The following is a 26632-nucleotide window of genomic DNA, read 5'->3' as shown; positions in this document are numbered from 1 at the left end:
TTCAAAGATTTTCAAATAAATTAAAAACTGAGATGTTTGATTTGATGATCCAAATGGTCAAAGACTGAGCAAATTCAAGATCTTGTCAGACTGCCATCCCTTTCAGAATGCTCCAATTGCCAAACCACACATCGACTCCTGCTTGTTCAAAATTACATCGAGCTGCATTCAAATATATGGTCCGATTTGATCATGTTTTCCGGCTTGATAATAAATAAATATGTATCAACCAAGGGTTAGATTTAATGGCCAAGCTAAAGAAAGTTAAATTAAGCACACATAGCATCAGTTGTTAGCTCAAACGATTAGCAACTCTCACACTGGCTGCAATCAGTCCTATTCAATACATTCTACGTCGATGAGGCACTAAAAAGAGGAAAAAACGGCACGAAGGTGATGCAAGGTAAAAGAATTACAACTCAAAAAAAGCCAGGAAGCAGGTCACAAAATTTAACACTGTACAGTTCTACAGCACTACCTCTACCATTGGTAGACCAGAAATCACCCGTGATGAGATCATAAACTGCATTTGGTTCATGGAGAACAAAAAAGATTCAGTGGCCACGTCTGAGAACCGAGAGAAATCCACCTGATGATTTTTCCTTGCGGCGATCATTGGATTCATCTCTGACCTGTTCAAACCAGCCAACCAACCAAAAAACTTATTAAGGCACCGGTAGCAATTTAGGGGGCACAGTTTCAAGTCGTTGATGGTGAAACCTCTTTAGCAATAAGCTGTAGTGTCTCCAGTATTTCCGAAAAATCAGGCCTGACAGCTGGGTCTTGCTGCCAACACTTCTCCAGCAGCTCAGCAAGTTTCGGATGAGTATTCTTTGGAATGGTAGGTCTCAAACCCTATAGAGATTAGAAGGAAAAGCAACATGTGTCACCTGTTTGTGTTGCAATAAGAGGAAAAAAAGAAAGTCACATAGAGTTCTCGATAATACAATATAACCATGCAACTCTTAAAGAAACAGTTTTACTTTAAGAATTCAAAAAGTAAAATTGCAGTCAATTTTCATCAAAAGTCTACAATCAGTATCCTTGTTTCGATACATAAAACAAGAGTGGTTTATGGTGATGAAATAAACGACTGTTATATGTGAAACGCGAAAAATGTGTTCTGCATTTAATTTTCAGGTGAAAACATTTACCTTCTAATGATACTTTCTTATTTTTCACAAAGATTTTGCTTCTTTTTAAATTCATGGAAGTTGTCATAAAATACACATACAAATTGTTCAAAGAAAGTAGATCACAAAAGCATAGTCACACTGTACCCTATTTTTAATTCTCCTCATATCAGAATATATACCCATTATGTCAGAGAAATCGTGTATTCCATGTATGTGTTGTACGAATACATAACTAATGTCTATGGGTAATGTAGTAGCTATTATTCTGACCACATGAGAAAAACCACAAACAAACTTACCTTTTGAACCACGCCTACTGCAGCTTGGAGTGGTGTTAAGTATTCATATGGGAGCTGCACAAAACCACAGAATATAGAGACAATATACTTGTAAGAAAGGTTGAAGAACGTGAACAAATAAAATTTTGTAATTGCAATATCCTGAGGTTACCTTAGCTGTAAGCAGCTCCCACATTACAATTGCAAAGCTAAAAACATCAGCTTTGTGATCATAGGGCTTGTGTTCTATCACCTACATTTAGGTTAATAAGGAACATGTTGAGTTGCTGGAGTAACAAAGCACCAGGACTCGAAATTTATGGGACCATAGTTGAAAAGAGAAACAACTTCCCCAGGACTTTTCAGGCAACGATTATTCATTACATGTGCATGATTGAACAACGATATACATTACATGTGCATAGTTGAAAAGACATCACTCTATCACATTATTCATTACATGTGCATGATTGAACAACGATATACATGCTGGAAAACTGATTATTTGGCATCTCAACCAAATGCAACTGGACTCCTGAAAAGATGCCACAGTAGTTAAGTATATGAAATGCATCCTGCAAAAGCACCTTTTCAGGCAAAGCATAACTAAACATTTTATGCCATAAAGAAATATAGAACAATTAATCAAATCATGTGTGGTTATAGTTTAGTTATGTATGTAACCAATGCATGCAGAGGATCAAATATCCTATAATGTCCACGTGTTTTGGCACACAAATTGACAAGTAGGTGCAAAGTTCAGTCAACATCATAAAATATCTTCAGAAAGTCACGAGGTACCCTTGGATCACCCAAAAAGAAGGCATATGTATGTGGGTTAAGACTAAACTTCGTTAAGAGATGAAATTACTGTAGAATATTACCTCAGGTGCCATCCAGCGATATGTTCCTGTTTCAGCAGTCATGACTCCAGACTCTGCTTTAACACGTGCAACACCAAAATCTGCAACCTTAACAACCTGCCAGAAAAATAAGTATATTAGTTCTGAACAAACTGGTACAAGAGCAAAGTCCGACCCTTTAGACTTAACTAAAAGTTCCATGGGCTGAAATATGAGCAAAAGATATGTAAGAGCAGTTAAAGAGAAAATAATCATTTGTGTGTAATATAAACAGTTACTGTTGAAGTGAACACTAAACCAAATGAAGAAACTTATCCTTGCCGACAGACAATGGGAGATACAATAGACCACCAAAAACAAAGGAGATATCTAACTCACAAGTATAAGTATTGATATATTACCCTAAATCAGACAAAGGTAACTCCCTCGAATGAATCAACAAGCTCAAGACTATCAAGTTTCAAATTATTGACAGCAAGCCCTGATGAATTGCGGAAGGCACTATCAGTGATTGAAAAAGGCGCTCGGGCGCTCGCCTAGGCGCTCGGGCGAGGCGAGGCGAGGCCCGAGCGCCTCGCTAATCTCCCAAGCGGCGCGCTTCAAACAGGCGTCGCCTGGGCGCTCGCCCGAGCCTAGGCGCTGGGCGCTTCGGGCGAGCGCCTGGGTAAACCAAGGCGACCGAACTAGGATTTTAGGTCTGGTTCGGTCCTGGTTCGATTGGTTAGTTGGTTCAATCGAACCAACTAAACCGATATAACCCTTACCCAACCCTAACCCGTTGTCGCTGCCACTCCCGATCTCGATCCCGATCCCGATCTCACTGCTCGCCGCTGTCGCTGCTCGCAAACGCTGCCTCTGTCGCCGCTCGCGCCTCTCGCTGCTCGTCGCTCCTGCTCCCGCTACTCGCCGCTGTCGCTGCTCGCAAGCGCTGCCTCTGTCGCCGCTCGCGCCTCTCGCTGCTCGCCGCTCCTGCTCCAGCTGCCGCTACTCGCCGCTGTCGTTGCTCGCAAACGTTGTCGCTGTCGCTGCTCGTCGCTCCCACTCCCTTTCCCGCTGCCGCTACCACTACTGTTGCTCGCCGCTCGCCGCTGTCGCCGCTGCTTCCTCGTTTCTTAGTCAGCAGGCTCAATATACAGTATACTGTTAATATTAAGTTTATTTGAAATGATTAATTTCTAATACTGTTAATAGATTTTCTTAATTTAATAGCATATTTTTATTTAAAATTTTAAATAATTATATTTATTAATTATATTATATATTTTTATATTTTAGCGCCTCGCTTCGCTCGGGCGAGCGCCTAGCGCCTCGGGCGTTTTTGGATCTTAGCGCCTAGCGCTTTTTAAATCACTGGGCACTATTAACTCAGCCATATTTTATCATGTCAATGCAACCATCAGAATAGATAATGGGGAGACAGTTGGTAATTCCTCATTTAACCATCAAGCTCCATTTTATTTGGTCTCAATTTTAAAAATTCTATTTTAAAGTTACAAAATCTTGACTTGCAAGGTCCAATGAGCTAAAAGGACAGTAATATGGATTAGGTATTCCTACCGTCAAGCTGGCCCTTCAGATCCTTTACAGAATATACATTTGTACTAGAATTAAATAAAATCATAGGACTCCTGATCAACGTCTCTCTAAACATACAGCAAATCAGGACACAATTTGAGATAAATCTACGACAAACATCTCAACTGAAAACCAACTCCAAGTAATGATTTTACAAGAAGTTGGACATATGATAGCCAATTTTATGGTATTAGGTTTTTGAACTTCATCCATGACAAGCTAATTGATATATTTCTTGGAAGTATAATAAAAAAAATTAAAAAGGTTTATTGAAAGTAGTTATGCTTAGGTGACCATGCAACTGCATAATTAACAATTGGGAGTAGTCATTTAAAAAGTGTTAGACGTCAAAGTCTCAAAACGCCTAAGGTGCTAGGCACTTGCTCGGACGAAGCGAGACGCTCTAAAATATTAAAATATAAAAAATATATAATATAATTATTTAAATAATAATATGATATTAAATTAAAAGTATAATGTTAATAGTATATTACTTACTGTTAACTACTATTAGAGGGGGAGAAAAGAACTATTAACAATAGTATATTTCCAGAAGCAAGATCGCTAAATCATATATATATATATATATGCACGCATGCTGGTGTACTGTAACCATGTTTATTAGAAACACATCAAGTGAGGCAACTTTCTGTAATACAAATAAATACCCACTTAAATTATAGTGATGACAGTCATTCAAGGAACCCTAAAATGTAGATGTTATATACGTCAAGAATATAACATCTACATTTTTTAAATCATAAACAAAGACATACTACCACTTCAACAGATACTGAAATTGTTCTTGATCTGCAAAAGACTTTGCATGTCATGCTAAAATGTTGAGATTGAACGTTGTATTCAAGCTGGTTGATGTCAGGCGTCAAAAGGTTTAATGGCAGCATGAAATAGCACATGGAAAGATTAATGATAAGCTCTAAAAAAAAAATCTTAAGTCACAAACATTCAAGGCCTCAAGTTCCAAGCCACTAAGTACACAAGCACCATAAATTAATAATGTTTTATAACTCAAGTGTCAGTAAATTGAGACCATCAATTAGGTTGTTGGAGGTTGAGGTAATTAATTAATAAGTCAGTGGTTGAGATATTTAATTTAAAAGTCACTTATAAAAGGAGAGGGGAAGGAAACTTGTGAGGTAACCATGAATTAAACCATCCACATATATGAATTGTATTTGAGCTCTTAGCTCTTAGTTATTCCACAGGAAGAAAAATGTAGTTTGTTTTCTCTTATTCCAAAATTCTTTTGGCTTCTTCTCTCCTAGTTCCACATCACTGATCATAGGATAAAGCTTTTTGAGTTGGAATTCTTGAGTTACTTCCTACAATATTACCTAGGAGATGACTTAATCCATCTGAGCATATGTTATGAAAATGCTTCAACCAAAGTGATCCAAAAGACCTACTAACGGGTAATATGTCTTTATGACTTGCCTCGTTCTCATCCATCAGAAGATTGGCAGCCTTCAGATCCCGGTGGATAATGTTATTTTGGTGCAAGTAGTTCATTCCCTTTGAGACATCAATTGCTACTCGTAGCAAAGCTGGAAGCTTAAAGACTCCCTTCTGTTTGTGAAGGAAGTCATAGACACTTCCCCCTGACATAAACTCTGAAAATAAAAAATAATACATAAGCCATGAGAAAAGCTCTTAGAAGCAACCTTAATCTTGAAAAACAAATAGCCAGACATAAGCAAGCTTCACTAGATCTTACTACCTGTAACAATACATAAACTAGGAGGTTTGGTACATGCACCAATGAACTGCACCACATTCTTGTGGCGAACCTTCCTGCAAAACCAACAAAAATTAATATAAAAATGATGAGAATCGATGGACTGCCCCACATTGCATAATCAAGAGATACAGAAGCAGGTTAAGGAAAAGTTAAATGGAAGAAAACACAATCTAGATCAACACAAGTGGAAGACAGTTTAAGGCAGGCAAATCATCACTAAAAAAAGAATAAGAGAAAATAATCTCTGATTGCTTCAAGGCAAAAGAAAAGACAAACTTTAAAAATCCATACTGAAGTACAAACTGAAATAATAAATGATTTTAGATTTCACCAAATTCAAACTACATCCCATCCTTAAACTCAAAAGTCAAAACTTGCCTCCACAAGAAAACACAACTCAATGCAGGCAATTAGACTGCCAAAACATCATCTGATTCTCCTAATTAACGATTATTTAGAAAATAATTATTGCTCAGCAGTGTCAAAGTCTCATCTAAATATGTTGTATGCTTTCTGTACAAGTGTATGATACAATAAGCATGTCACATCTGAGATTACCGCTTAGCTATTTTGGTGAAACTTTAATTCATTGAGGTCATTAGGTGAAGGGAAGATAAGTAGCTATTACTGCTAGAAGATAGAAATTTCATTCACTAACCGCATGATAAAGACTTCCTGAGCAAATTCTCGCTGCATATCAACATTTACACGCTCAGGCTTCAGTATTTTAATTGCCACATCTTGACTACAATATGTTCCACGATAACTGGAAACAAAGAACATTAGTGATTAGCCAGGAACCACATGATAACGTCCTAACCAGATTTTCTGTGTGGTTTACTAGTGAAACTTACAGATCACCATATGACCCAGATGCTACTTTACATCCAAACTTCAGCAGCTGAAAATCAATCTCCCATACATCAGTCCCATCTGTTGGTATTGGGACATGGTCAGGCAGAGCGCCCTCTCCAGTTTGCGCATTTTCAAGTTGAGGAGACCATGGATGAGACTTTGACCAAGCTTGTCTCTAACAGAAAGTGTTCAACAAACTTAAGCATTGCAGTATTATATCACAAAACTCTTTTCTAAAGGCATCAAAACCAAACAATGACACAGTATATGTGTGTGTATGTGTGTATGTCTGTACGTAGGTTCATCACAAAGTACATGCAATTGAAGAATAATACCACATTGAAGAATCAACCATTAAACCACATGTTAAAACGAATTATCACAACTGCTAAGATGACAGTACAGATGACACTAATACTGGCAAAAATAAACATATGAACTCCTCTTATTATTTAGCGCTATATACTGTTCAGTGTCTATGCAAGAGTTTGTAGGAAAAAAGCTCATGCAAATAAATAAAGAAGCATGAAGCATATTAATAGAAAAGAAAAAACAGATACTGGTAACATTAACTGAATAGGTAACAGCAGATTCTGTACTGTTATATACCTCATTTTTACTGTGAAAAGATATATGATTATGAATTTAATGATTTTAAAAGATGATCCACTCTTGTTAGTGCTTCAAATGTAAAACACAAAGAAACTCTGCTATAATATGAATAGATCTAAAGAAAAATTCAACAGACCTTCTAGAAAATATTAATGTCATTTTTGAAGTTCAGATGAGAAATTTTCAACCAAGCAACAACTTTATTAGAGAAAATAGGTAAGCCAAATCATGACCAATCAGATGAGAGGTAACCATATAAGAGCTCTGCTTCAATTAACATAACCACTATACAACTTGCATTTTTACTTTCATCGAATTCAAAACTTATATCATTAAAATAATCTTGTAACATATAACTCTTTCTTCAACTACTTAGGTTTGCATCTTGAAATCCTTTTCTTGTGTCAAGCAAAAAACTTGAGAGCAACATTACCAAATAAGACTCTAGACAATCTAGAGTAACATTCCTTTTGAAATGTTCAAGTTATTTAACCTCCCTACAGTAATGAATGTAAACAGTATAGGCCTTCAACAATGGAGCCAATAAAGATCCAAATGTATGAAAAAGAATTAGAATTACCCCTATCTTTTGAAGTTCCTTCTGCAACGAGTCCCTAAGCCGCTCAGTCTCCTAGATATTATAAAGAATGAGTGAGCATCAATACGACAGTATCCGGTGACAGCCCACACAGGATACAGTAGAAAACAGTCATAGATATGACAATACAGAAAACAAGACAGGGTACACATAAGTGGATTAACATTATATTCCATGAAAAAGCAACAAAATACAGTACAAAAATCAACAATTTGAACTGCTTCCATGATCAAACTACAATAAAACTTGATACAAAAATGGAAATTGTAATAAAGGTCATTAACTTGTCAAGCCCTAGTAACATATTACTAAATAGATAAGGATTCTAGTGATATAGCATTCTATCAATACAAAATAATCATTTTCAATGATGTTAAGATCCATTACCAAAAGATCTTAGAAAACTTAGATTCCCAAGTGACTTCTTGGGGTCCAAAATTTGTTTTTAAAAAATACCAAAATACTGATTACTAATGTAAAACTTGATCCCTTGAATAAAATACTCATGTCAACAAAAACTTCCCGATAACTCATCTAATGCCCAGCAACTATAGTCTGGCTTATCAGATTTACTACCACTTAATATTTCTTATCCGTATTTTAATCCTGTGATTACTGCTATGTAAATGCAAGGGAGTTAATTATGTCTATAACTAAGAATGTGTGCAATGCATCTATAAAGAATTTCAATGCACTTTTATGTTCTAAATTCTCAATGCTAGAAAAAAGTTATTCCTCAAAGCCTAAGCATAAACCAGAACCAAAAGTCATGATCCATTCTAAAGAAGGATATCCTTTATGACATCACTAAAAAGTAGGTCACTTTAGAATGCCAATACCATAAAAAATGTATTCCTCATAAAAAGAATATAATAATTATCTATATAGAAGAAAAGCAAATTGCAAGATGTTAGAAGCTTATGAAAATAGTTCCAAAGCCAGCTAATTTGGCAGATGAAACAAACCTGTCTCATTCCAGAGCATGATATGTTGTTAAGATCAAGAGAACAATAGAAGGGACACTTACTGTCCAAAACTAAGATTCAATATGATTTAATGAACTGGCACTGACTAAGGAGAATGTGTTGTCCTTATAACATTGTAAATTGATGTTTTAACCACAACTAACATTTCCATCAAGGACTATCTTTATATAATTCACATATTAACTTAAACATTTTGTGCTAGTAAATTCGTATGTCAAAATTATTGGATTCTTAAACTTCAACTATCTACTATCATCGAGAAGTATTAATGCAACTAAACTGCCAAAAGTACATCCTTCTACACTCATGCTTAGATAATTTCATTGTGAGCTATTTACTTCAGGTTTTCACAAAACAGCTTCAGATTATTTGTTTCAAACTGTTAAAAAAGCACTCTTGAGTGAGGACATCAAAGAAATGAAATTTTGATTTTTCTTTTTTCAATTTTATCATGGAAATTTTACATAACATGAAGGTAACTTTACCTATTATCTCCAAAATATAGTCCAAGGACAAAACATCAATGCTAACTTTCCTAATCTTCTGGCCCAACTATGCAGATACAAAACCTCAGCTGAGGCTACCTGACCTGAATTCCAACCTTGAATAGAGGTATTAAACTAATGAAGCCTACGTCAATATTACAGGAACAAAGAATTTTCAATATACATAATTGTTTATAATATCATAGTGCAAAGTCGCATAAGTGACCTATACCTACACGCAAAGCCAAGGACTCAAGAAGTGAGGCATCAGTTACATCCTTTAATGTTCAGCTATCCTTCCAAATATGCACTTTCAAAATAAAGAACAAAAACATAATCACCTGCAATTGAGTAATTTAAGTGCATCATGCATACCTAAAACCATGGTTTGATGTAGTGCCCAAAATGGTCCATCAATTGACTGGTATGTGAGCCCGTTTCGGGTGGTACATTGTAAGGGGCGTACCAAGTTGTATGCCTATTGTATTGCCCAACACGATTGAAACTCGATGATTAAAAATCGATACAGGTCAGTAACGATTGGATTTTTACTACACAGATCAGCATTCAAATCAGGTCCCAATAGTCAATTTGGTCCCTTACTCTCATTCTCATTCTTTCTCACACTCGCATGTTTAATCTTCCTAATCTGTGATCAGTGGAGATTAACCTCAGTCTCACTATTCCTCACACTGTCACTTGTTTAATCTTCCTAGTCAACAAACAGTGGAGATCAACAGCTCATTCCTAATCAGCAATCAGTGGAGATCAACCTCTCATTCTTATTCTTTCTCACACTCTCACTTGTTTAATCCTCCTAATCGGCGATCAATGGAGATCAACCTCTTGATTTGAATAAAAGAGGGATTGGAACTCTTTCTTTATAGGTGATTCAAGATAAACAGAAGCATCTTCCTTCGACGGATGATTATGCAACAAAGTTGTTCCTCAACAAATCAGAAAAGGTATAGATAATTTTTTATTCCTTATAACGTAGAATTTATATTCATCAATGGCTTAGATACACCTATTATTATCTAAATATAATTCATATACAAAGAATTTAGGAGAAAAAAAACCCTAACATAGGGTTTTCATTTTAGGCCATTTCTGGCCCCTTTTCTGGAAGATCGGTACAGTACCAACTTGTATGTACCTGTCCGTCCGAAGACCAATACAGTTGGTCCTCACAAGAAAGACAGATACAGCCGGTTGGCACGAGAAGGCATTCCTTGCCTAAAACTACTAGTACCCAACGATGATCATGTAAACGACAGAAATTGTTATAAATGAGTCTCCTGAAATACAAATAATAGAATACATAGAGCATAGTGTAAATTATGCAATAACTATTAATTGTTAATGGTTGGTATGCATAAAAAAAAAATGAATTGAACACAATAGTTCACATTATGTTTATGATGACTAAATATCAAAGAGACCACTTAACTTAAATAACATAAAGTTCCAAAGAAAGAAGAATGTATTCAAGTTAGTACCTCATAAAGCCAACCATCAACAACAAAGACATCCAATGAGTAACCATCATTTGTTGAAAATGCATGCGCTTCTTGAATATTAAGGCCAAGCTCAGCAAGCAAAGAAGTCAGCTGCAATACAAGAATAAACAGATGTACAAAAATTCACTTCAAGTTACAAGAAAAACCAAAAGACTCAAGAACTTCAATCAAAAATTGATTACAAATGTCACAATTTTAGCATTAGCAAATAGCAAAAGAGAATACAATGGAAAAAAAAAATTACTCGGTCTGGGGATGTGAAGAATACAGTTGCTCGTGCTAGAAGTCCATTCATACAGAAACATCTTTTAGACTTCAATCATACAACAGATAGTGCAATCATCCAATAGTTGACAGAGATGAAGAAGAACAATTTTAGAATTTAAAACTAGCTTTAAATTCAACTAAATGAGAAAGACATCGGTGACTACTGACTGGTGTACACCGGTACAGTACCAGTCTGAGCCCTGACTGGTATAATACCACTTGCAAAATTGCGAACATTGCCGATACCAAAATAAAAGTAAAGAATAAAAACTAGATACCAACAGGTAACCCATAGTGGACTGATTGATAATTAATTCCTTGGTCTGATTAGAATCAGAATCTTCTACCAAAGATCGTGCTGGCCACAACATATCACTATCATCTTGCAAAAAAATTAGTCTGACAACCTATAGCTGAGTGTTTATTGAGCAGAAAACCAGCACAAATTGTTTCAAAGAAAAAACATCAACCCATTTATGTCTTTACAGAAACGGGATCCAAAAGCAATAGAAATGGAGTTGAAATATTCCATCAAGCATGATCCATTGAAAAAATAAATGATGGAGAACTTCACCCGAAAGAACAATTATTCCCCAACTTATGAACCCAGAATTTTATGTTGAAGCAAGAGAGAGTGGCAGGCCCATTTGGATTGGGACTCTGATCAATAAACACAAACTGTCCAACAACAGACTTATCAAATTAGCTTAATCATTGAAAGAAAGGGCAACAATTAGCTAAAAATTGTTTAACTAATTTCCAGAGTTAGAAAAAAAAATCCAGTGATTCTCTGTCAAACATATTAAAGTTTATTAAGTTACACTTGATAGCTCTGTTGGCCAATTGATACAATTATCAGAATTGAGCACATTAAATGATGGATGCTTATAATAAAAACTTATTTGAGATTTGTCATTTTAAAACATGTTCAAAACTGTCTTAGCCACTTTTGTTGTTTATTTTATTGCAAAGATAGAGGAGTATTTCCTGACATAAGATATATACGACATTGATGCCAGCCACCAGCTCATGTAGTTCAAAGTTCAAACTTCAAACTTCAAACTATAATTCTACAAAGAATCAAAATGCATGCACCGAAGCAAATCAAATGATAGTCAGTAAGGCTGATCTAGATGATCAAGTGGGTCTATGAAGAAAAATGTCCAAAAAGAGTAACATTTGAAAGACCAGGATTGCTTTGAGAGTTAAGAACCATATAGATTGGAACCTATGCTGACGTAGCGGGTAAACATCAGTGATACTAGGGTCAGTCAGTCCATTGATTTCACCCAAAACGAACACTCAATGCTGGATCAACAGAACCAGGCCGCTCTCTTCTGAAGCAATCAGCATAACTTGATTTTTTTCCTTCTTGTGGGTGTTCTAAATCACCTGATATCTGAAACCTTCTGAACAAAAGCAATACACAAAATAGAACACAGTATTTTGGTGGTTGAATCTGCGTAGATAGTCTAACCAAGATGAAGGAACAAACATTACTTAACAATAAAATAAAGGACTGAAAGCATAATCAAAGAAGTGTTAAGAGTAGGAAAACTAAAAATATTCATTCCTACAAATCAATAACACAGTTCAAACCTTACAGATTATATACTATTCTGCTCAAGCATTGGAAATGAGAATGTTTCTCTTAGCATAAACTAAAAGCAATGGATGCCAACTCCACCAAACCTAGATTTCTCTTCTTGGAACAGTAGATTTACCGATATTGGACCACTAAATCTTTATGAAGTCACTAGAGGAAGTAGCAACTAGCAAGTACCAATTTCCAAAATGATAAAACTCTATGGCCTAAATACAGAATTCTCAAATGAAATATCATATAGGTATATCATGTGTAGCAAATGACAGCAACAAATCAAAAGATATTTAATAATTATTCACAAGATGAGTTGTATCCAGTTGAGGAATCAGTTTACCAAACTTAGAAGCTTTGGCTTGTCATGTGTGGAAAAGGCAATTTCATGCATTGGCCTGCAAAAAAATAAATCAGTATTTTATAGATCATACAAATATGAGATAAATGGTGCACATCTATTGGATTGAAAAAAGATTGTTATCATCTGAAGAAAATGTGAGAATTTCATAATACGTACACAAAACAACCATTAATCTCACTACAGATTGGTGATATAAACTATGAAAACATCAGTTTACCATGATGTAACCACATTAAAAAGGAAAGGTTAACTAGCAAGCAAAACACATAGCTAAGAGAACATACCGACACCCAAAAAGCATATTGTTTTTAACAATCACTAATAAAATAACATTCAGTATTTTAAAAATTAAAATCAACAAAAAAAACGCCAATGAAACTTTTGTGCACACGATAATAAATAATGAAATGCAGGAATTATTTGGTTACACTGAGACTTGTCAGATCTTCTTATATGTGCATAGACTCAACAAAACTGTGTTGAAACAACTGGAAGTACCAAAGTGAATAATACTTAACATGTCCTAAACTAGCAAGCTGGATCTTGTTTCTAGTGTCTGGACCCTTTTCCCATTTATAAGATCATTCCCTTAATGACCAAATCTGATTCAGCCCATCTCTGCCAAAATCTATCAAACGTATATTTGTGCCACCATTCCCTGTTCCAGAGTATTCACCAAATATCCAAATGTGCGTTTTCTATGATGTTGTCATATTTTAGTAGCAGATGAAGAAACGATTTCAAGTTTCAACCAGCTTCTGTTTGTTTTATAACGAAAGATGTTGTCTTTGATCACTGTTGTACTCATATCCAGCAGCCTCCTTGACTAATCCACCCAATTGAAAGAGAAATTATGTGGCTAACTGGTGTCATTTACTGAAAAAAAAAAGTGCCATTTACAGCTACATAAAATGTGTCCAAAGAATAAATAAGATTGGAAACAGAGTCAATCCTGGATAGCCTTTAATGACCAACAGCTGCTAACATGACAGATCAAAAGACATGTACAAGTCACTTCAAGGACAGCTGTTCACTGACCAAATATTATAGTGCTTGTTCAAAAAAATGCATATATTTGATGGTTCTTATTCTTTCATGAAAAGTAAATGTACAATAAAAAGATTCTATGTTCACCAGCAAAAATATTTTAAAAATCATTAAAAAATTCTTCGATTGACTACTAAAAACAAAAGACAGACAAATATGTATATGTACAGAGAGAGAGAGAGAGAGAGTTTTTGGGCGTTGGATAAAAGTAAATGACATAAAACTTGTATGAACAATCAAATCTTTCAAGTTAGTGATAAACTAATGCCACATGCGATGGACAACAAAATATACTTAGAAGTCATGAAAACTGAACGATCAAACTCCAACAAAATCAATGCTAAAAAACAATGTAATTTGGGCACCCACATACCCAATAGGACAAGAATAGAAAACTGAAAAGATATAAGGACACAGATTCCTCTCACTTCATTGAAATATGCATCGAGCAGTCAATTGCAGTATAGCTAGTGCACCAAAGATTGTAAAGCTTGTTGAATTTAATGGGACCTATCGTTCGGGTCTAAGTAATTACCGGACAACTTTTAGAAGTTCATACACTAGCAAAATCAAAGTGTCTTTTATTATATAGGTACGATCACGAAGCAACATAAAAAACGGGACAGAGAATACGGAAAAACATAACCTCAGGAATTGTGGAGCATTAGCAACACTATCTCCATCATGGTATTGTTGCCTGCTGGCTTCAAGAGCAAGAGCCTCGAGATTAGGCGACGAACCAAAGGCAGGAGGAGGATGAACACTGATGATCATATGGGTGTGTAAAAACATTATTGTGGATATACTAACAGACACAAGAAATATAAGTGGAAACATAAGAGTGGATAAGTTGGAAGAGAAGTAAAAAACATGACAGAGAAAATCTTTTGTTGGGAAACATGTAGCTGGGGACAAGGAAATAACTGCACCTTTGCCTGATGTAGGTTGAAGTAGACTGTGCATCTCCCATTTCTGGCGCATTAGAATCGGAAGAATCAGCTTGGTTTCCATCAAGAACTGGAGTAACCTAAAGAACCCATTGATCAAGTTATAGAACTACAACGGAGTAAAGGAAGTGATAGATAAACCAGAAACAGCTACTTAAGAAAGAATAAACTAGAAAAAGCTACTTAAAGAAGAATATTTATTAACGCCTATTATTACATGGAAGTTTGGAAAAGTAACATTCATAAGATATCTAAATTTAGACACTTGTTGCAGACTAATTGAAAAATGTCAATGAAGGTCAAAACAAGTTCTAGATCATGTCATGGTTTCATGTGATCCAGTTAACTTCCACACATTTGATCAGTCATTTTGGAGCAAGAAAGGATTTCTGTGCTTACTAAATAAAGAAAGGCTTTATTCGGTAGGACTAGTACTTCTTTAGGTACTAAACTATGATCAAAGGCTTTAATTAGTAGGACTAGTACTTCTTTAGGTACTAAACTATGATTACTCACAAATATCAAAACTTCATAATTAAAAGAAAATTTTTGGTTGTAAAAAAAAATTCAGATATAAATATTCTTGACTAAATATGTGATTTTTTATGGATCTCAATGGCAGCAAAAGAATCCATATAGCTGACCCCAAATAGTTGAAACTTTACGACTCTATTGTTGTTATAAAAGAAAAGAAATTGCAGTTCCATTATGAAGTAATTAAGTTGTTGTAAATTACCTAATGAAAAGTATAAGAGACAGAATATGAGATGGCTGTCTAACTTTCTACTTTTAAATGAACACTTTAACGAAAAAGCGCATAATGGACATCCATGAAGACCACAAAGGTCAAGCCTGAAGATAACTTCTTTGTTTATAACCTACAATGTTGAAATAAATGCACATACATGAAGATTATAAAACATGATCCTGATGACATTGACACCTATAATATATAGAAGGATAAATTGTATCAATGTAAACCTATGTGTGCATGTGATACGCATGCATGTGCATGTACATGTACACATGTGCAGCAAGTTTGTTACATAAACAAACATTAGAAGTGGCATAAAATTCCTTCTTTATTTAACAAGTGATTTGAATATAATTTACTTTCCAACCAAGCTTATTGAACTAGCCAAACCTCCAGGTTTCAAAGTTGTACACCCATCTTAATTTTAACAATTTGAAACTGAGGAAGATCAGAAATGTTAGCCTTAGTTTACGGCTTGGTCAATGATGTACCTGATTCAGGTTATATCAGAAATGTTAACTTTATTATAAATTTAAGGCACTCTCATTAAAGTTTAGCCGCCAGCTAATTACATTAACTGCATTCAACAAATACAGTCAGACTATATGGTATATCTATAGGAATTATAGTTCGTGCTCCAATGTTAAAGTGACAACTTGATCCAACTACATATTAACAGATACATTAAAGAATAAGCATCAGAAACCTTGGTAATTAATATTCAAGAACATTAAAAGAATCTAATATGAATTCCTGAAACTAAAGGAGTTGATAAAATGATAACTGATCATTACAAGCTTCCAATCAACAAATGGCATTACAGCCCAAGAGTAACAATATGAATATGATAATCCAACGATAGAACCAACTTAAGTCACCAAGTCCAAAAAGAAACTCATACATCTGTTCATATTAATTGAAATAAGCGTATGTGTGTTACACGCTAAGGCTTTCTATACAAGATTTCAACTGAAATCCCATGAAAAGACACTGTCTTCTCATACCGTCTAGATAAATAATGTTAATTTCAGCCTGTCAGGCTTGCATGGCTTCGTATAACACCTAATGTAGACCTATAGGAGAAACAAAAATGCTGTACCAGTTTGGAATTATTCAAAACTGCATTCATCCTATATTGAGTAGTTTGAGAAGTTTGTTAAAGCAAAATCTAGCATTCAGATGGGGGAAGAGTTGTCGTAGCTCGTACCTGCACCAAGCGAACAGAAAATACGGGCCTATTGTCAGGTTCTTGAGCCAGTTCCAGCAAGTTTTTATGCATCAGTACATCCTCTGCCCTCTCCACGTTTACATCCAAGGCATACCTGCAACAGGAAGAAGTTGCAGATCAACAATTGCTTGGAGAAAAATCATAGCCACAAGATTGACCAAAACCCAGTACGAATGTGCATCGACGACTTTGCCTTATCCACGAAACTCATATTTCTGTACGAATAATTCCACGGAACCCTAACGATACGAGGCAGCGCCAACAGATTACTTTTACTCAATAAGGAATTGGAGCAGACCCTCAGAACAAGTCAACATGGAACACGGTCGACACAAGCACCACGACCGCGTGGATTTTTATGCGAGAAACGACCCAAGAACACAACTTTTCCAAAGAAAGGATAGCCAAATCAAGAAGGTGGCGGATCAAAAAGGATCGACGAGTCAGTGCCGCCACACGTAATCGGGCAAATAAAAAGGGGGAAAAGAACGCAACCTATCGAAACCGAAAGAGGCAGACGGGACGTGGGATCTACCGAGCCGGCAAGCGATTGAAATGGTTCCACAGCCCGTCCTCGAATGACGGCGACTGCATCTCGGGCCGCCCTGCCTCCCTCAGGCGGCGGAGGACCTCGTTGTAGACGTCCATTTTATGGCGCTGCTGCTGCCGGTTGTGCGTGTGGGACGAATCCGCCGCCGCCGCCCGGCTGCCGCAGCTCTCGGTCGCGTCCTCTATCGCCATTCAAGAATCCAAACCCCCCAAGAAACCCAAACCCCTCAAGAAAGATCCACTCTTGGGCTCCTCAATGCGGCCCCTGTTCGTGCGAAGGATCCGCTCCTCAGGCGACGGACGGATCGAGGCCGCGATCGCCCATGATTCACGTAGGACGAGGCGACCAGCACAGAGAGAGAAGCGTGCAGGACGGCAGATAGGATACGCTTAAATTAAGAGGAAAGTAACGGAAGCGGAAAACAGAGAGAGAGAGAGAGAGAGAGAGAGAGAGAGAGGACGGCGAAAGATTTGAAGGACACGACGCAAAAACGAAGCTTGCGAGCAGTGGATTTAATATGCGATGCTTATCCCATCCTTTTAATGTTCATTTTTCATATTAGTCCTTATACAGTTCCAAAATATCTTCTCTCATCCCTTAGTGTCCTTTTTACATATTAGTCCTTTAAGTTTAAAAATAACCAATTTACCCTTGTAAATATTATTACAGCATAAATATAATATATATTCCTCCAAATACTATGTTATGAATAATAATAATAGTTAATAGTTTATACTGTTTGGTTTGAGATCAAAAAAATACAAATATAAACATCCTATATTCATGATAAATTTTAAAAAGTATTATTTTTTTATGATATGTTAATTAATAATCAAATAAGAACTAACTGATGAATATATATATATATATATATGTATAGTAAATCTAAATATTCTATGTATGTGCTAATGTTGAATTTTCTATCAAATCAAACATGGAAGATTTAGGGAGCTATAATTAAAATAGGGGGTTAAGGTGAAAAGAAAAAGATTTACCATGGATTTGGCCTATATATATAGTTCATGAAATAGTAGATAGAAATTTGGGTTTGGGTCTCAAAAAGAGCAGTATTTAATTATTTGAACTTGACTAACTATCTTGATATCCAAAAGAAATCTATAGATAGGATAGTATTCTCATGAATTTTATCATACCTAAAATACAAATCCATGCATCCAAATTGGATTTACTAGGTTCTCATGGTCTTATCTTGATATCCAACATCTTAAGATATTATATTGAAACAATATCCAATATATTTTCAAAATATAAAATTATTTTAAGATAGTATGTATGATAAATCCAATATCTATAAAATTATTGGATATCAAGATAGTATTAAATTATTTTAAAAATATACATTTTTTAATATATTAATTATAATTATTATTTTAATACTCAAAGTGCATGATTTAGTTGAAACTAAGTTGCTAAACTAATGTAGTTTTCCTTTAGAAAGAGAAGAGCGTTGGTCAACCTTAATACTCACCCAACAACACATAGGTTATCCACCATTCTCTCTCTCTCTCTCTCTCTCTCTCTCTCTCTCTCAAAACCATATATATTTCTTGTACTAATCGGTAAGGCACAGTTTTTGTGAACAATCACACCCTATTAGAAACTATAATTTGCCTAACTTTTCTTGACAAAGTGTTATGAGTCATTTCCAACTAAACACTAAACGTCCTCTCTCATGACCATTATCATTATCTTGTCATGAGTCATCTGACCTTCAAATGCCTTTAATCATTTTGAAAGATATATGAATCTGAGTCCTTATCAAATTATATATTAGAAAAATAAGTCTACAAGACATATATTCACTCACTTTGATAAAATAATAATAATAATATTATTATTATTACTTTACTTGAACCAAAGACTCTCTTCCAATATAAACAATCCAATGGGTTGATGATCATCTTGACAATGACAATTGGGAACACAATTCTCGAACCAATACCAACGAACTACCCATGAATCAATAGAGAGAGATATATATATATTATTTGTATTAGTCAAAAGGATAAGAGCTTGACTAGCTTCATATTTGTTAGCTTTCCCATAACTCCAACAAGAAAGAAAATAATATAATAGAAGGAACATAAAGTATTTTTAATTTATAATGTTTTAGATTTATCCAAAAACACGTATTTATATTAGTCAAAAAAATAAAATATAATTTTTTAAAACAAAGAAGAGATCAACCATATCCCAACAAATCTTCTCATTCTCATATATTTATCTTGATATAAATATTTATATTTTATTTATATCTAATCATAATTATTTAAATTAATTTTATCACATTCTCTTAATTTAATAATCCACTTGAATTTATTCTTTATCAACAAATTCAAGTGTTTGGTGCGCCCATAAAAGATAGGATTCTCCCAATGATAGACTTGATGTCATAGTATATTTTTGTTGGTCCATCTTGCTTTTCTTAAAGATATGTTAAAATTGTTTGAAATCTTCTTAGAGATATGCTAAAATTCTTCCAAATCAAATTGTTTGACATATTGTATTTCTAACCACAATATACTGCACCTTAGAACTTGAGAGAATAATATATTTTTACTTATTCATGAAATCACCCCGAGCTAATATTAAACACAAATTATGAAGTGTCTTTTCTATTATTTGCATAACCAACCCAATCACTATTAGTATAAGAATATAATTTAAAATCTTTTATCTGCTCATACCAAATACCATAATTAAGAGTTTCCTTAATGTATCTAGGAACTCTTTTATATCAAATTTTGAAAATAAATTTTACAAAATTTTTAATAACTATTATTTAATCTTTTTAAGTTTTCATTATAAGACCTCATTTGGTTCACCATAAAATAAACTTTGAGAAAAAACAGTGATAGATTTATAATCTTTCATTATTAGAGTTATGAATTCACGAAGAATTTGAAGCTTAGAAGTTTTTATTTTGTTTATACCTCCAAACGTACTTTTTAATATTTTATAAACTTTTGTTGATGTTGATGTTGGTATGATTCAGAGAAATAGCAACTCATCTATTTTTCGCTAAAGAGTTCTTACATCTTTTCATATGTTCCTATTTATTTGATCTTTTTGATCTTCAATAATATTGAGATCTTGTAGATCATACTCAACAAAATTATTTTCTATTAAATTTCATAATCCTTATAAAATAAATAATTTTTTTTTATTTTAATGATATAAAATTGATAAATTTTATCTTTCAAGATAGAAAAAAGTTGATTAGAGACACTTACTCTAATGCTTATCATATTCTTATTTTCTTTTTTGTACTCTTCTTAATCTTATTGGAACCAAACTCTTATATCAGACTAGTTTTTTTTTTTAGAACTTAAAAAAGAAAGAAAGATAATAGAAGGAACGTAAATTACCTATAATATGTAATGGTTTGATTCATCCAAGAACATATATTTATATTAGCCAAAACATATATATATATATATATATATATATATATATATATATATTTATAAATCAATCATAGCCCAACAAATCTCTTTATCCTCATCTATTTATTCTAATATAGATCTTTATTTTTTATTATATTTAATTCTAACTTTAATTATATCGATGCTCTGTTATCCATGCATATAGACGTAATCCACGTCTTAATCCGCCAAGTCTACTGCCGGCATGAATTCCTTGTTGGATCATCCACCGTCGTTTTGGAGATGAGAGCGATGTCGCATTCAAGCTTTAAAACCAAAGGCAGTATCATATCTTAGCGCCTCAACCGAGTCAACAATTAATGGCGTTGCAACGCCTCCTTCACGCATGCATGCATGCGTATTCTTCCAACGATGACGACGATGCCATGAACGGCGTTATCAGCAGCAGATTGCGCAGCATTTCCTCTTATCAGGAACACTGCAACGTAGACCTTCGTCAAGGAATCGCACGTGGGAAGAAAGCGCGGCTTTTGGAGGCGGCGACGCCGCCTCGTTCGACCACTGCGGCGAATACTCGTCGCACAGTCGCCGAAGTCTTTGAGTTCTACACTCCATCAGGAAAAGGAGCAGATCTTATCCATGATTGCTTCTCTCTCTCTCGCTCTCTCTCTCTCTCTTTCAAGATTTATCTTTATCTCTCACGGGGTTCTTTTGATTCGTGAAGTTATATATATATATATATATATATATATATATATATATATATATATATATATATATATAATAATAATAATAATAATAATAACAAATTATACAAAATATGGCAAAGACAAGTGATGTATACTCATTGATTTAAACAATTTTCTCCCCTACTAACTATTACTTTATTAATATTTTTCATAATAGTGTGAATACATGTATTAGACATCATATTATTTAGATCTTATACGATAGTTAGACGATATGAAATAATTAGAATGGTGTGAGGAGAATTAGAAGAAAATCTAAATATTTATAATCAAATATATAATTTTTTTATCAAATTTAATGACAGAAAAAGATGCATGTAACAAACCTCAAGTAGTCGGATAATAATTATTGTATTTGTTGGTTCATGAAGTTATAGTACGAAATCATATGAATGGGTTAATCGTCGATCGATTAACCTATTGTAGCAGCCTGATGATATGAATTTTTCACAAGTATTTGGCACAAAGCTTGATTACTATGCATAGCATTTGAGGCTTTGGTGAATCCTAATATCATCAATATAAAACTTCAACACGAAAACACACACACTCATAATTAAGTAAATTATTGAGAACAAACAGCAAGAAACATCATGAGAATTAATGTGAGCTATGTAAGGATAATTAGATGCATCTATGAGATGGCTTTGTGACTTGGGTTTTACTCTGTCATGGGCTTTTCTGAGGTCTTCTCCGGTGCATTGCAAGAGTGAAGTGCATGTTCTTCCTGCACACTAGCTTTCAAGGTTCCTTCATATAAGATGGTAAAGCTGAACTCTCTCCTTTTAGATTTTGAAGTATTATAATGTTTTGTCAATCAATATATATAAGTTAAATCAGATATTTAAGCTGAAAATACTTGCATATCCATACCCTGTGTCATTTGCAGCCTTGACTGTGCTCAGAGTGGGTCAAAGTGCACCACAGACTTTTCAGACACTTGTTCTTCTTCCTGGAAGAGCAAATCCAATTGCTATCCTCATAAAGCTGGTAATCATTTCAGATGTCAGACTTGTACAGCACTCACAAGTTGAACATCACTCACAAGCATCAGAGCTGGCTGGGCCTCCAAGTGGATCAGCACCTGCCACAAATCATAGACGTTTCCACCCTTCGAAGCAGGAAATGGATGTGGCTGAAGCAAATGCTCTCCTTCACGACCCTCAGCAGATTTGACTTCACTGAGAACTTTAGCTTTCATCATTGTTGGAGATGAGAATTTGGCACAATTATGAATGGAGCAAGTGGCCACTGACATTACAGGGAGGAGAATCATGTCATTTTCTCCATCGGAGAGAACATATCTTTTACTGCAACTGAGAGGGTTTTGCATACAAAACATGTCAGAGTGTGCCTTCTGAGCACTCGATGATTTAGCAGAGCAGAGAGTCAAAGATCAGTCGATGGAAGAGAAAAAAATCAGATTAGGCACAGTCTCCCACCATCTTAACCAGATGCCAAAGAACAAGACAACAGTTCCATTATGGCATTATCTTTGGTTGTCTAAATCTACACTAAATGAAGCTGAAAGATCGCGTCATCTGACCACTTTGACATGGTGTTGGAAGCCTCATCAAGTAAGCATTCATTCTGCACCACAACTGCTACTATACTACAAAACATATTTATGATTGTAAGCTCACGCAAGTAGTGCATCAATCTTTCATGTGGATACTCATCTCCCACTAAATTAATCGTGTGCAGTGAGTTGAGATGGAATCCAGGTAGTGTTGCATTCTTGCTACAGTTTCTTTGGCCTATCACAGAAGGGATTTGTGAACCAGTTAGGTGGAAAATTAAGGCACAGATTGCATGCTGTCTCATCAACATTTGTACTTAATTGTTATCCTGTCCTAACAGTTCAGCATCAGAGTAAGACGACAATTCCTGAATCGAGTGCTGATGGAGATTTCTTAGAAGGCCACAATATCCATGTCTGAGTGATCTTGACGAACAAATGTAGTAGTAGCATACAACTTCATCTTCAATCTTTTGGTGGAGATTTGTTCCAGAAAGAACACAGCAAGTTTGGTCGGGAGATGCAAGCATACAACAATCTTGTCAAGGATCATAAGCACAAAACTTCCTCGCATTGATACATGGATCAGCTCTCACCACCATGTGAAGCAGATCGACACAAATTCTTGGGAGATGGAGATGAACATGGCTCAGCAGTCTGCTTCTCCTACAAACACCTTCCCCCATAGCCTGCACTCTCTAAGAGTGCCTGCTTCATGTCCTCGGCGCTAATGGCTGCCCTCTGATCCGTGACCTGCAACACAGCCGACCGCAGACCAACATGACCAACTCATGGCTGCGATTGAAGAGATAATGCTGTCCATCTTACCTCGGAGCAAGAAGCTTGCATGCCGAAGTCATTGAAGCAGCTCACGACGCACTGTTGGATCTCCAGTCCCAGGGCCTCCAGTGTGCCCACCGTGGAAAGCAGCAGACCTGGCTTGGCGGCGCAGCAAATCTCTATCCGGGTGTCGTCGTCTCTTCTCTCGACGTCGAACTGCAAGATCGTTGGCTTGGATTCTTAGATTCGAGGCCTGTCGATAAGATTTAGGTCGAAGCAAGGGCAAAGAGGGCAGCCGTGTTACGTACCTTGGGGGAGTTCCTCACTAGGATCTCGTTGGAGTTCAACTCCTTGAAGATGCTCAGTAGATTCGCCTGCTCAGGACCGACGTCGATCTCCTCCTGCAAGCGCTTGATCCTCTCCAGGAGCTCCTTCATGTAGTCGATGGTGTCCCCGAGAATGGATGTCCTGTCCATCTGGTGAATGCGGCTTGTTCTATCAGTCCTCGGGAGCAGGAGAAGGAGAAGAAGAGCTCGAAGACGACAACTCACCTTGCTGATCTTAGGGACGACGGATCTCAGCATGGAGAGCCTATCGTTAAGCCTTTTCCTCCGCCGCCGCTCCGCCATCAGGTTCTTCGAAGGCATCCCTTCGAGCCTCTTCTTCTTCCTCTCCACACAGCCGCTCAATCCAAACATCGCCGGTGGCGCCTCCGTGGACCGCCACTCCCCTCGGACGAGACCAAACTCGCCGTCGTCCAGCGTCGACAGAACCGACGAGGACTGGATCTCCGACGGCGCCCCCGCCGACGAGGAGTACACGCCGCCGGGCGGACAGCACACTTCACTCAAGCAGTCGAAATTAGGCGTCACGGCATCGAACGCCGTAAAGCTCGGGGCCGTAAGCGCGGGGCTCTGCTGGAAGCAGTCGAATCCGCCGTCACAGGAGAAGAACTCGCCCATTCCTGCGGGGAACGAGTCCCACGCGTCTCTTCTCAGTGAGAGCAGCTCTTCCAAGAAGCCATGCTCGTCGAGCTCCATCTCTGTGGCCTTGCCTGCACAGCTTGCACTTACCCGAGGAATTATATATACACAACCTTAAAAAGAACATTTATTCCCTGCAATAAATGCAATGAGGATCGGAATGGAATCTGTCTCCGTCACGCTCGAATCCGATGGGATAATTGATGCATTAACTTTGTTGACTTCAAATCATTAATTAAAACGTTTAGATCGAAATTAATAATAATATACACACAATATCTTTCTTTCTATGATGCATTTGAGATTTAGTTGAATGATGATTTTACATCATGATATTATGACGACTGTGACATCAATCAAATGATCACGATCGGAGTCGATGAGTTGAAGCCAACTGGTTAGCACAGTCTGATCATGAAAAGATAAATCTTATAGGGGAAAGATATAATAATGGGAAGGACTGAGGGGGTTTGACGCACAAGCGTGTCGGGAACGAAAAGGATGGAGGTGGGGGAGGAGAGGCCATGTCAGGTTCGCTGCACTTGTACGTTCGCACGTAACGGGGTGTGCAAGCACTGCAAGCAGGTCACGGCAGCCAGCCGGGGGTGGGGGGGGGGAGGGTTTCGTATTGGGAGGCTGGTGGGCGCTCGGCCGGCCACTGGCCTTGCGCAGGGGTGCAAGTTGGTGGTGGTGTTGTGGGGGAGGGAAGCCACGCTTGGAGGTCTCTCCTCTGGGCTCCCTGTGGAATGTTTCTTGTCTCCATGTCTCTTCTTCTTGTTACTGCTGCTACTCGCAAAGCCCATCGATCTGCCTCCGATTTGTCTGGGATTTAGTGGAAGCTTGCTCTTGTCAGCTCAAGGATTAGAGTGGAGTGTGATGGGACTATAGATTGTCTTGTTCCTTCTCTCCCTCTCTCTCGTTACCGGTGCTTACTCGAAATCTTTAAGCTATAGTTAAGGTGGTGAAATGCGGTAGGTTTATATATAGATTATTTTTCTCTCTGTGGTTTAGTGGAAGCTTACTGTTGGTAACTCAAACCTTTGAGCTTCAGTTAAGGGGAATGCAGTGGTCATCAAACACGAGGATGAGGGAAGTCCTGCTTGATTGAGTGCATGGAAATGGGAAGGAGAAGAAGGAGAAAAGGACTACTCGCTGCAACCCAATACTGACCAAAGTTCAAGTTCATCGTGTTCCGTTTATTGTGGCTAACGTGCAGTGCATGTGGAGCATATCTTATTGTTGTTGCCTCAGGACAAGTCCACAGAGGAGAAGGCCAGACTCTGCTTGTGCTTAATCTGATCGAGTCAAGGAAAAGTGCGCAATCTACTTGGGTTGTGGTGGTGTCACGTAGAACACAAGTGGAAGAGTAATCCACACGTTTATCCACTTTAAGAATCAAACGCATTCATTTCATGCAATCGAAACAAGTGCAACTACGGTGACTGTGTTTGTTTCATTCTTCGTTTCGGTGTCGTTGTCCATTCTTATATGGAACATAGGAGCAGGAATTCGGCACCCTCATCTGCCTAATCTGGAGGAAAGAGAGCTGTTCTTGTTTTCGGAGATTTATCCTTGGATTAAATGGAAGGTAATATAAGTGAAAGATTAAAAAAATGAAGGTTAGAAGGAATTTGGCTTCACAGAAATGAAGTAGGAATGGAATGAGCAAATCACCAAGAACAAGATCTCCTCTGGGGCACTGGAGCATCATAGCTTACTCCACCTTCCTTCCTGCTCGAGGCATAGAAGAGCATTTATTTATGTTGCTGCAAT

The 26632-nt window shown here is 36.6% G+C and overlaps 2 protein-coding genes across 4 annotated transcripts; both read right to left on the bottom strand.

Moving 5' to 3' along the window:
- Positions 1–241: 241 nt before the first annotated feature.
- LOC103990694 (serine/threonine-protein kinase STY46) lies at positions 242–17856 on the bottom strand. Of its 3 annotated transcripts, none has more exons than XM_009409924.3 (16): positions 17407–17856; positions 16851–16965; positions 14872–14969; positions 14589–14705; positions 12875–12929; positions 10647–10757; positions 7659–7709; positions 6466–6641; positions 6270–6377; positions 5591–5664; positions 5308–5483; positions 2299–2394; positions 1587–1667; positions 1436–1489; positions 721–855; positions 242–632 (listed from the first exon to the last, which is right to left on the bottom strand). In XM_009409924.3, the coding sequence occupies exons 1-16, from the start codon at positions 17610–17612 to the stop codon at positions 555–557; spliced, it is 1731 nt and encodes a 576-aa protein (XP_009408199.2). In that variant the 5' UTR covers positions 17613–17856; the 3' UTR covers positions 242–554. The 3 variants fall into 3 exon arrangements, with proteins under 3 accessions (XP_009408199.2, XP_065013772.1, XP_065013771.1); XM_065157700.1 differs by having other exon boundaries at positions 17367–17495; XM_065157699.1 differs by lacking the exon at positions 242–632 and having other exon boundaries at positions 723–890; positions 17407–17751.
- A 5698-nt stretch (positions 17857–23554) lies between these two features.
- On the bottom strand, positions 23555–24980 carry LOC135643040 (transcription factor BHLH3-like). Its single transcript, XM_065159562.1, has 4 exons — positions 24428–24980; positions 24185–24352; positions 23925–24092; positions 23555–23849 (listed from the first exon to the last, which is right to left on the bottom strand). Exons 1-4 carry the CDS (start codon positions 24914–24916, stop codon positions 23763–23765), a joined length of 912 nt encoding a protein of 303 aa, XP_065015634.1. The 5' UTR covers positions 24917–24980; the 3' UTR covers positions 23555–23762.
- Between the last annotated feature and the right edge of the window lie 1652 nt (positions 24981–26632).

Source organism: Musa acuminata, chromosome BXJ3-7, assembly GCF_036884655.1.
Source record: "Musa acuminata AAA Group cultivar baxijiao chromosome BXJ3-7, Cavendish_Baxijiao_AAA, whole genome shotgun sequence".
In the NCBI taxonomy this organism is placed as follows: Eukaryota; Viridiplantae; Streptophyta; class Magnoliopsida; order Zingiberales; family Musaceae; genus Musa; species Musa acuminata.
Note: the sequence above shows the minus strand (reverse complement) of the source record. Positions and strands in the feature narration are given on the sequence as shown.